General features: G+C 41.9%; 2 protein-coding genes across 2 annotated transcripts; both read left to right on the top strand.

Annotated features, from left to right (window-relative positions):
* The first annotated feature begins 4,346 nt into the window (after nucleotides 1-4,346).
* Nucleotides 4,347-6,810, top strand: rbm12bb (RNA binding motif protein 12Bb). The gene has a single exon (XM_072394365.1). The coding sequence runs from the start codon at nucleotides 4,777-4,779 to the stop codon at nucleotides 6,688-6,690; it is 1,914 nt and encodes a 637-aa protein (XP_072250466.1). The 5' UTR covers nucleotides 4,347-4,776; the 3' UTR covers nucleotides 6,691-6,810.
* Nucleotides 6,811-8,012: 1,202 nt separating this feature from the next.
* gra (granulito) lies at nucleotides 8,013-11,274 on the top strand. Its single transcript, XM_072393289.1, has 7 exons — nucleotides 8,013-8,404; nucleotides 9,324-9,406; nucleotides 9,486-9,538; nucleotides 9,882-9,939; nucleotides 10,063-10,169; nucleotides 10,268-10,326; nucleotides 10,838-11,274. The coding sequence occupies exons 2-7, from the start codon at nucleotides 9,325-9,327 to the stop codon at nucleotides 10,863-10,865; spliced, it is 387 nt and encodes a 128-aa protein (XP_072249390.1). The 5' UTR covers nucleotides 8,013-8,404; nucleotide 9,324; the 3' UTR covers nucleotides 10,866-11,274.
* Nucleotides 11,275-11,368: the final 94 nt, after the last annotated feature.

The following is an 11,368-nucleotide window of genomic DNA, read 5'->3' as shown; positions in this document are numbered from 1 at the left end:
TTTTGCATCTCTTTTGTGTCACATGAGGACACTGTTTCTCAGCATGTCTTTATTTCTAGCCGCTCATGTCTTGCAGTCATTATGTCTCTATGGTTTGTTTTATATTTCATTGTGCTCATGTTGATTTTTTTTTGCCATTTTATCTTTTTGTGGTCCTTTTTACATGTCTTTTGTTTACATCTCTTCATCTGTCACTTTCATGGCCAAACAATCTCTAGCGGGGAGCTACTGGCCTTCAGACTCCCCTGGGCACAGGGCTATTTAAGCAATTGATAGTGTGGCCAGTGAATTGATTTAAAAACACTCTACTCTTATGACTGAGGATGATTTACAAAAAATAATCCCTTAATTTCAGGACAAATAGGTATTCGTTTTTACAGAACATTATGCACTTACCAGAAAGCATTTCCTGTTTAAAACATTTGAATGTCTATTTGAAATAAAGCTGAGAACACAAAGAAATCAAACGTCCCAGGACTGCTTGGGCTTCCCATGATTTTGGTAGAGATTTATGATTCTGACTGAAATCTCGTTGATCCTGACCAGCATTACCCACACATAGCCCACCCGGTCAGGATTGATCTGCAGCCCTGCAGGTCACTTTAAGTGATAACTGCAGATGCACAGTCATGGGATAATTTATATTCAGTCATCTGGCTATGCTCCTTTCACTGTGAGAAGATACATCTGTCTTACACTCAGAAGTAGCAACTGTCTCATCAGCATTTGTGAGAAACACTTGAGATCTCTGTAATACAAAAAGATGCTGTGATGATGACATTGCTTAGTTTCTCGATGTCAGTCACAGAAGAAAAAGATCTGCCGGGGTTCCTCACGTTGTCAGACATGTTTTATGATGATTTAAAGAGATTTTATGTAAATGAGAGCCTGCATGGAACCAGGTGCTTCTGTGGAAGATTTGGCCTTGAAATACGCAAGATTAGAAAACTAGAATAAACTTGACCCAAAACTGATGTAAAAGACTGGGAATATGTTGTTGTTGATGTTCAACATACATAGATATGTTGGTACAAAAAAAAAAGAAAGGAGAGTTGGGTAGCAAGGCTTTATTTCATAAAAACAATTTACTTAAATATTTGCAGGAAACAGCTATAATAGCTCGAATGACCCCCTCCTAAGGTCATGGTGTTATACATGCCGGTACAGTAGATGGCAGAAGGCAGTTTTGACGCCAGGTTGTAGCCTACACTTAGACAACGACGAAGAAGAAATCACTTCCGCAGGCTCCAACACCGAGGACAACGTCGCTTCCTATTCGGTTTATCTGACTATATCTGCAATATTTGACTATACGCTCGTTTTTTGGAGAATTTTTTTTTTTTTTTGCGAGAGTTGTGCTGGTGCTTTGTGTAAGTTTGGACGATAGTAAGATGTCTCACTCGTGGCATTTTTTTTTACGGAAAATGTTGCAATTTCTGTTGGAGTTGACCGTCAAGCGAGCTAGTACAAGGCCTGCCAGGATAGGAAGCTAATGTCAGCTAATGTTAGGTATTTTGCTGTGCATTGTTTGGTCTGACAGGGATCTACAGTGCCTGCTACCCATCTTGGAGACTAACAAATGATAACTGAGTTACGCTGAGCACAACGTGACAGTCATTTCTGGTTATGTTAATCTCAGTTGTAGTAACATCGCGGTCGGCGATATTGAATCGCTTTTATTAACGGTGACAGCGTGTTTGGTGATGTACTGTGAACATATCATTTTTTTAATTGGATTTTTCTTTTTGGTGGATGCAACTACTTGGACTGAAAACATGTTTTGTTTTTTTTAGCGTTTTATTAACTGACAGATGTCTGCCTTGTGTTAGCTAACCGGATGCTCACACCAAAAGTGTTTTGAGCTGCCATTCATTTTCAATGTAAGCTGGCGTCGATGAGCGGCCGATTTTGTGAGCTTCTTGAGCTTCGAAACTTGAGAGAGGCTCAGCTTTATGCAAATGAGCAGCGACGCGACACAGCCGATCTGGATTCCGAAGGCGGAAAAGGGCAGAGCGAGAGGAAAATCATGGAGGAGAAACTTATTACTGCAGGAACCGCCCCGCCCCTTCGGCCGCTTTGGCAGCAGAGGCGGCGGGTTGTGAGCGCCCACAGCCGCTCAAGACGCTTTTGGGGGTCTGCAGCGTTAACGTTGGCTGCTCTCTTGTGTCTCGAGTGGTTGATGAACGCGGTTCCTAAATTATGGCGTTCACATCATAAGAGCCATAATGTGAGGGAGTTTCATGTCAAACTGAGAAATGTACAGTTACTCTAACTCTCTGTTGGAATATAAAGTAGTGTCTGATGATTTGCTTCCTTATTATGGGCTGATAAGGATGGATGCTGTGTGATTTGACGATTTTCTTTGTGGGGCAGTGGTTTGGTGATATGCAATTAAGGATCCCTGGTATACTTGTATGGTTAAGACCGCACAGATCACCTACTTGGATTGTACTCAACCATCTTCCGGATGCTGCTGCTGTAATTTAGAAATGCACTTCTTCCAGGAATTGACTGGTTTTTGGGTGATTTCAGGGATGCGCAATATGTCGGTGGCTGCCGTTGGTGGTGAAAGGATGGAACAATTTGGGAACGTGGTTGGAGGATCTGAAGGAATGCAACTATGCATGGGAAGAACCTTACAGAAGGACAACATCCTGATCCTGTTGCTTTTTATTCATTCATTTTTTGAATTGCCATCACGAACAGTGTGGCATGACTCATGGAGCAGTAAGTCCTGTCAGGATGGCCCACAGGGAAGAAATTTCTCCTGCAATCAGTTCAGCAGCGGACATGCCGAATCACAATGCGCACTGTGGAATTAGTTCAAGAAAAACACAGCGGAAATTCCTTATTACCCTTGGTTTTGAAGGCAGGAGGGGTCCTATGTTGGCAGGAGCACTGACCTTTAAGCTGTCTCAATCAACTTGTTTTTGTAAATTAATTGTTAAACATGGAATTTTTCTTCAGCAGCGAACATCTAGTTGGCATGCAAAATTGGAGTGGAGTATATGTAATTGCATTCTTACATCAGAATGACGTCACACTTTGTGTGTGTGCAGTTTATATGCAGCGAGAGTTTGGTCACTAACAGGAATCGGTATCTTCCGACTTGTCGAATGTGTGAAAGTTTGTTAGATAAAGCTAAACTTAAGGAGAAAACAGCTCAACGGAGCAGCATTTCTCCCAGATCAGTGATGCTTAAATGAAGAGGTTTCTAAAATAAAAGAATAACTCCAACCATAGTACTATAAGCAACTGCTCAACCAGCCATAACTTAAATTTCATTAAAAGAAGCCTCCCTCTGAGCTGGCCAAACAACCCTGGTCACCTGTGAGACTAGTGTTTGGAGACAATGTGCCGAAGTTAAGAAATAACCAAATAAAATGCACATAAGTCATTTTTGGATGGATTTTGATTGCACAACCCAGCTGTGCAGTTTAGTGAGAGCTGTGTGAGTGAGAGGACGTTACAGTTGGTTAGGATTGGCCAAAAGAGTCCGTTCACGTGCAGCTTCGTAGTTTGAGTTTCTGCACTGCTTTTGACAGCAGGACCAGCTGAGTGCGCATGCAAGGCCCTCTCATTGAGTTGGAGGCCACTTCCTACTTCCAGTTTTTGCTCTAAGAAAGAAGCCTTGTTCCTCAGATAAAAAGGGGAGTTGGATACAACCTGAGTCAGCACTGGACTGTGTTTCTTCTGAGAAGAAGGTGTAACATGCTGTTGAAGGACTCCAAATTAGGTTTTGGTTCTGTTTGCTTTGATCTGAGATGCTGGTTCACTCCTGGGAAATCCTCTTTGGTTTTGTTGCATCCTTTTTTTATTTCTTCCTTTCAGTGGCCTTTATTGCTTGACAGGAAATGGGACAGAGAGGAGAGGGGAAGGACGCCAGGCCAGGACTTGAACCGGGGACGGCTGCATTGTGGAGCTTAAGCCTCTGTGTATGGGATGCTCAACCCACTGAGCTAACCGGCACCCGTTTGTTGCATTCTTAATACATTAATGCACGATGTTGCTAATTCCAAGTGCTGTGTTTTTGGTTACAATGGCAAGTGTCAAAGAGAAATCGAATGGCTGTTGTGTTGCTTAAACATGTAAAATCACTCGGACGACCACAATGGGATGTCATACATGATGTTGGAGGGCCGCAGTTGAACAGTATTGACTGTCCTAGAATTTGAAAAAGACATAATTTCTTGTCTTGAGGTAATTGGGGTGAATGTAGGCCTTGGTGTTTTTCAGCTTGGAGGTTTTTGTGTGACGGGGGAAGAATTGCATTAATTGGATCCTAACCGGTACTGATAAGGAACATTTCAGTGGTTCTTCACAGTGATAATGGTACGAGATGAAGACCTTTTCCATGACAACATTTCAGGACTGGATTTATAAGGGACCACCATGACTGTCCTGTTTGAAAGGCTCTAACCAACTGAACACCTTTTTTTTATAAATAAGTGGACCGAATTGATCAGCTTTTGGTCTGTTTATTAAAGTAATGGCGAGTACATGGATGTGTTAAGTTGATGTTTGTTGAGATTTCGTCTCTGGTGCCTGAGATGTGATTTATGATGACTTGAAACTGTTTACCTCGATCCTTTGTGTGTTATAAAGTTGGCTTTTGTGGACTTTGATTATAATGGGTTATTTCCTTTAGATGGCCATGACTATGCGTCGCTGTTCAAGTTTAATCGGGGAAATTGATCCCGGAGCAAGTGGGGCTCTGTAGGCAATAATGTTATTCTTTACCCTTTTGTCTACAGGTGCTGTTGTTTGTGCTTCAGTATGGCAGTCGTCATCCGTTTACAGGGACTGAGAGTCACAGCGGGTTCTGAGGATATTCGGAAATTCTTCACTGGCCTCAAAGTTCCAGATGGCGGGGTGCATATAATTGGTGGGGAGCTACAGGAAGCTTTCATTATCTTTGCTTCAGATGAGGATGCAAGAAGGGCCATGTCGCGGTCAGGGGGCCTCATTAAAGATTCACCCGTTACGTTGCTGCTAAGTAGTAAAACAGAGATGCAGAACGTACTTGAGAGAACAACACAAAATGCAGAGCTGCATCAAACACGACTGCCTGAGGAGAATGTGAGACGCGCCAGAAGATCTATGGAGGCTGAAGTGGGCAGGCTATCAGGTGGCCGATCCGGTTATACCCCTCCCATCCAGCATCAGCAGTCTGAAAACGCAGAGAGCTTCTTTGGTGTGTTTCTGTCCGGGCTGCCCTTCTCTGTGACTGAGGAGGAAATCCGTGAGTTTTTTGGTGGGTTACTCGTTGATGAAGTTGTCCTATTGAAAAACCGCATTGGACAAAATAACGGAAAGGGCTTTGTCAATTTTACAACGAGGGAGGATGCCCTGGAAGGCTTGAAGAGGCATAAGCAATACATTGGAACCAGGTATATTGAGGTTTTCACCACAACACTTCACGATTGGCAACGGGCTACAGGCAGAATGCCGACTGTCGTCAACACAGGGGAAAACTTCGAAAGGGGCAGAACACCTGTTCGCAACCAGAGAAATCCACAGTATCATGGGAGATCGCGATCACCCATGAACCAGAGGCATATCCCTCCCTCTGATGAGGAGTACTGTGTGTTGGTGGAAAATCTGTCCTTTTCAGTGGAAAAAGAGGACCTAAAGCAGCTTTTCCATAACGCAAAGCTTGAGAATGACCAGATCCTGCATTTAACTGACAGTAATGGGAAAAGAACTCGATCGGCATTTGTCCTCTTCAAGAGTCTGCGGGACTATTGTGAGGCTTTAAGTCACGAAAAAAGACAGTTTTCAAACCGATGGGTTTATACACGTCCTATCTCGAGGGAGAACATGATCATCCTCCTGGAATCTCAGAGTTTGGCTGTCGAATCGCCTGGAAACCCTGAAAGGTCTAAGGAGAGGCCCCCATCTTACCCCAGCGATATGTATGACTCGGAGAAAGTCTGTGTGTTTGTGAGGAACCTGCCGTTTGATGTACGAAAAGTTGAGATAATCGACTTCTTCCATGGGTTTAGTGTCACAGAGGACAAGGTGTCGGTGCTGCATGACCATAAAGGTGCTGGGGTTGGACAGGCTTTGGTTCTCTTTGGGTCTGAGGCAGAGGCTATGGAGGCACTCGTTCTCAATGGCCGTCGGTTTCTTGGGTCGGAAGTTACAATGAAGTGTATTTCACGGTCTCAGATGGAGCAGTTGGCTGCCGAACCGCCAGTGATACCGGAACCATTACCAAGACAGGAGCAGTACTCGAGCAGGCGCAGCCGGAGCAGCGAGGCATCCTATCGCCCTGGTGAAGGTTTTTACCCCGACTCGAGGAATCCCAAGGATGGTAATTCACCAGGGACTTATGTGCCGGGCCCCATCCATGGAGATTTCGAACCACGGGCAGTAAGACCTCGCTCTCCACGAGACAGGGGTAACGGAGTCCAAGGCAACTTTGGCTCTTCGGTGCAGCGCTTCGATGGTCCCACCTGTGTGCAGTTCGTCAACTTGCCGTTTCAGATCCGGAGTGAAGAAATCTATGATTTCTGCTACGGATATCGCATCATTCCTGGATCTGTCTCACTTCAGTATGACGAGAGCGGAAGGCCTAAAGGCTCGGCCACTTTGGTATTCGAGTCTCGTCAGGAGGCAATGACTGCAATCCAGGAACTGAGCGGAAGACCGATTGGTCCAAGAAAAGTACAGCTGATACTTGTGTGAGAGGGACTTTGCCTTTAATGATTCTGACATGCCTCTTTAGTGTATATGTTCATGAAATCGCTCGAAGAACTGCTTTGAGTTGTTATTTTAAATTTTTTTTACGAGGCGGTGGGACGTATGCAGCATGGCTCTTGTGATTTTGCTTGAAGTAGGTTTTTTTTTTTTTAAGTGCTTTTGGATTTTGGTTATGTCAGAGTCCTCGGAGTGAATATGCGTGCTCGATTAGATTAGCGCATTTAAATATTTCAGTTCAACTAGAAACGGTGTGGTGACTGTACAGTATGCTTCACTGTAATCGGTGTATGATTGTTTTAAAATGAAGAAGAAAAAACCAAAACTTCTTTCATGTCTCTTTTCTTCACACTTTTCACTAAAGGCCAAAATTGATCCTCTCCAGGTTCCAGATGCAGGTACATTTTTGGGGTTTGTGGATGAATCGGACTGTGCGACTCTCCCGGTGACTGAATGAAACACGAAGATTTGGAGTAGTGTTTTGCACCCTATCCCAGCTGTCACTGGGCGAGAGGCGAGATGCACCCTGGACACCACCCTGCGGCCCCAGCATTTAGAATCTAAATTGAGATTTCTGATTTCTATTCATACATTTCCAAAGTAATGCCAGGAGAAGGACTTTGATTCTAACAACTGGAGTTAATAAATCAAATACCTCGACACAATTTTATGGTACTTTTAGAAGAGTTCCCACGTCTTTTCAGTTTATTTTCGTTTGGCTGAAATGTTTATTTTGGAACATGTTCGTTCCTCAAGCAAAAGAGGAAAGAAAGTGTTTAGGTGTATTGGTTCTTAAAAGAAAATGGTTTCTGATGCTGTAAATAAAGTCTCTTTAGATTATCCATAAAACTAATCTGAGATGTAGAGTATTTGCCTTTTGTTTAAAGGAAATCCACACAGCAGACATGACATATGACACGGAGCAAGCAAAGCAGGATGTGATCCAGAATCTGTGCATTTCAGATCTTGGACTCATCTTTTCCCCCCTGGTTCAGCACCTGCACCCACATGTTCAGACAACCATGGGGGTGGATGTGTGGTGAAAACCACACGCATCCCAGGAGAGTAATTCATCTGTAAGGAGTTGAGAAAATCATAAATTCGTGTTGAATGCACAGACACTCATGGAAAAAAAAAAGAAAAGGCATGGAACCATAAGGCCCTGACACATTTTTGTGCTTAGATTGAGCAAAGGAAGAGGTCACGTGTTATATGGTTCTGTAGCCTGTAAAAAAAAAAAAAAAAGTTACATGATAGAAAAAATAACCTTTGTAGGTGAATGTCATATTCACCTGTTTGATTCACAGCAATGTTCGATCGTGCTGACTGAAAAAGAAGAGGTATGGAAAGTTATTTTTATTGTTAGATTTCAGTTGAAACTTTTATTTTTGCCCCTTATCTCAGATTAAACAAAATATCTGATTTCCCAAACATTTTTTCCCCAAATAAATCAGACAACATGCATCGTGAATACCCATCAAAACAGTATTCTTTGGTTTTTATATGCTAAATCAAATGGTTGCGGTGACAAACATTAATTCCCTTTTAAAAGTCTGGTTGCAGAAGTTTAGTCGCTACATTCACGCTTTATTTTTAAAAGTCGGAGACCGGAAGTTGTTGGTTTGCTTCGAGCAGCATTCATGACGGCCGGTCAGGTGGGCAGACGGAAAAACCACGCCGAGGGATTTTGACAGCAGAAGAGGTAAAGAAAAAAAAAAGAAAGAAAAAGAAAAATCACAGTATGTTTACTTTATAAGTAAAAATGACCATCCTATGAGGAGGTATATGCTTGTCAGAATGGCGTTGTTAAGTTAGAGGTGTTCGCAAAGTTGGTTTTCTCAGATTAAAACCTAAGAATCCCTCAACGGTAACTCGTGTACAGCCTCGCTTTTCTTTTAGTTTATAAGTTGAAATCACACCTTTTGATAAGGCCCCAACTCCGACCGTTTAAATGAGCAGTGACTCTTTAACGTTAATGTTAACGGCCGATGGCACAACGTTAGCTGCATGCCGTGTGTCTCCTTTACTGTCCGTGGTTTACGCGGATCCCTGCCACGAAACGCGTTAAAATGGGAAACAAGGATGTTACACCTGTTTCCCAATAAAGTTTTTCATGTCTGGTGCACGGTTTAACTCGAACGGCCGAAGGAGTATCGACTATGAAAGAGGTGGTTATTAAGTTATGGGAAATTAGTTTACTGTTAACCAGCGAAAGTTAAGCTAATAGGCCAGATGATGCTGCTTCTTTATCCTATAAAACCCTCAAAGCTAGCTGTTGTGCTACAGTCATCATGGCACACCCCAACTCATTTTGTGTTGTATTTATTTGTTGTTTGTTTGTTTGTTTTAAACTCAATTTGATTAATCAGTTTTACTTTTATAGACTACTTAAGATCTTATTAATTAGTGCTTTTAATGTGTTTTCCCCCTGCTAATAGAAGTTCAAGCCATTTCATAGACTCTACAGTAACAAGTTGTAGTTATGCTGGATAGGCAGACTTAGCTGTGACCCCATGAAAAGTCTCTTTGGAAAGCACTGAAAAACATGAGGTTCTGATTGATAACACGTCTTGTTAGAGAAAGAGCTTTAAATATATATTTTATGCACTCACTAACGCCAGAATGGAGGTATCAAGGAGGAGAACCCTCCTAAAACACCTGGAGCCAGCGAGACCCCTGCGCCGCTTTACCCATGAGGATGTTGGTAAGTACTCGGTCATATGGTGCTATTTTGAAATGTTAAGAGTTCAAGTTTAACAGAATAATTGTCTCGTTTCGTTTAGAGCCACAAATTCCCTCTGCCGCATGTGTACAGATGGAACTGATGGAGCAACAGGTAAGACTTCCTAAATGAGACACCAACAGTCTTTGTCGTTTCATCCAGCAATGCTTTAACCGTTTTCTGGGGCCCACAGAGAGGTCTTCAGATAGTCTGTATTCGAAACAATGTTCAGTTTATTGAGCTGGTCTGAATTTTCTTCCAAACTAAGTGATGGATCGTTCATATCCTGCTTTCTATCTTAGTTTGCCTCATTCATGCTTATTTCACTAAATGGACTTTTAAAACCTTTTCCCTGCAAAATAACTTTTGATTAAACAATTATCCCATTTAACAGTTGACTTTCAGACAAGACTATTCTTTTTTTTTCTTCTAAAAACTTCCAAAACTCACTTGACAGGCAGATGTTGGTATCGAGCAGTTCTACAAGATTGTCGACCTCTACAAACAGAAAAAAGGTGATGACACACAACGCTTCTTCTCAGATCATCCAGAACACTGTCGCTGTCAGTATACTACTTCTGTTTTTATTTGAAGCGGAGAGCTTTTAACATTAGCAATGCTTTTTTTTGTTGTTGCAGCCAGAATATCGTATACAAGGGATTTTTTAATTGGTCTGGCCAACTGCCCCGAGGCCAAGAAAAAGCCAGAATACTTGCCTGAGCACCCTATAGTGTTATGCGAGGCAGTAAGTTGGGTGAATTTTAGATTTCTTTTTGTATGTTTGCTAATTATAGAAAAGAACGGCACTGTTTGGACCTAATGATTATTTCATTATGCTGACAGAGGGACCCTGGGCAACTAGAGCTCAGAGAAAAGCGATGGAACAGTCCAAAAGATGACATGTGAGTTTGATATTATAACATTAATCTCTGTGGGATTTTTATCAAATATCAAATAACCCCACCTCCCAGGATTATGAATTACAAGCAGTCTGTGGTCTGGATTGCCCTCTAAAGTTGCAAAGGCAATCCCAAATATTTGATTGTCATATAATCTTCAACACGTCTGGCAAATGATATGAAAACTCGAAAGCCTTTCTCCCACAAGATTATTAACAATGATGATCTCATTGATACATTAAAGTACACACCCAGTATTAGGCGGGACCGTCCAGCGCATGAAGGGAAGTTTGCAGAACTGCCAAAGTCCTAATTGAGTCACCTTGTTACGTTTTTATGACAGTTCATAATAGCGCATCAGTTACTCTCTTGTTCTTCTGTAAAACAAACCAGCATTGGCAAACTTAGGATGTTTACAGAAACAAAGGTTATTAAAAGGTTTTATGTGACAGAATGAGAAACGAATGTGATTGTGGTGTCGCTAACAAATGTGTTTGTCTCTCTCTTGTCTTAGGGTGGCAGAGAGGCTTCACTCACCTTGAGAAAACGAAACGTTTGCACAGGTCCTATCGTTTACAGCATAGCGTGTTTTTGAATTGTGTTGTTTGTTGATGTTCTTTTTATTTAAACTAACTTATGACATTTTATTTTGCGTGTTTGCATGCCTGACAAGTATTTGGCTTTGTTTTTTTTGCTTTTGGCAAAATTTTCTGCTGTGTAAAAAAACAAAAGCATTTATAAATATGCTCTAAACAGAAAGTATCTTTATTTCCTCAGGAGTTGATGGACATTACAACTAATAAAAGTTTGAATATCTGACTCAACATAAGTCAAGCTGATATTAATGGGAATACAAATGACTGACATTGTTGCTGTGTGTGTGTGTCTGTGCTGCAGACATGAAAACAGCTGTTTGGAAAAACATTCTTAATAAAAAAAGATGAAAGTGGTGCAGCTCTAAACGTTGTCCTCTCATTTCTGTATGAATTAGGGTGGCAGCTGTCGTAACAAAGACATATTGTTCAATTTTGCCAAATCATACTCA

Source organism: Leuresthes tenuis, unplaced genomic scaffold (assembly GCF_036924035.1).
Source record: "Leuresthes tenuis unplaced genomic scaffold, fLeuTen1.0.hap1 SCAF_10, whole genome shotgun sequence".
Taxonomy (NCBI): domain Eukaryota; kingdom Metazoa; phylum Chordata; class Actinopteri; order Atheriniformes; family Atherinopsidae; genus Leuresthes; species Leuresthes tenuis.
This window is presented reverse-complemented; position numbering and strand designations above follow the sequence as displayed.

Coding starts and splice junctions, on each gene's coding strand:
- rbm12bb (XM_072394365.1), top strand. CDS start 4,777: ATGGCAGTCGTCATCCGTTTACAGGGACTGAGAGTCACAGCGGGTTCT.
- gra (XM_072393289.1), top strand. CDS start 9,325: ATGGAGGTATCAAGGAGGAGAACCCTCCTAAAACACCTGGAGCCAGCG. Junction 9,407..9,485: donor CTTTACCCATGAGGATGTTG/GTAAGTACTCGG, acceptor CGTTTCGTTTAG/AGCCACAAATTCCCTCTGCC. Junction 10,327..10,837: donor AACAGTCCAAAAGATGACAT/GTGAGTTTGATA, acceptor CTCTTGTCTTAG/GGTGGCAGAGAGGCTTCACT.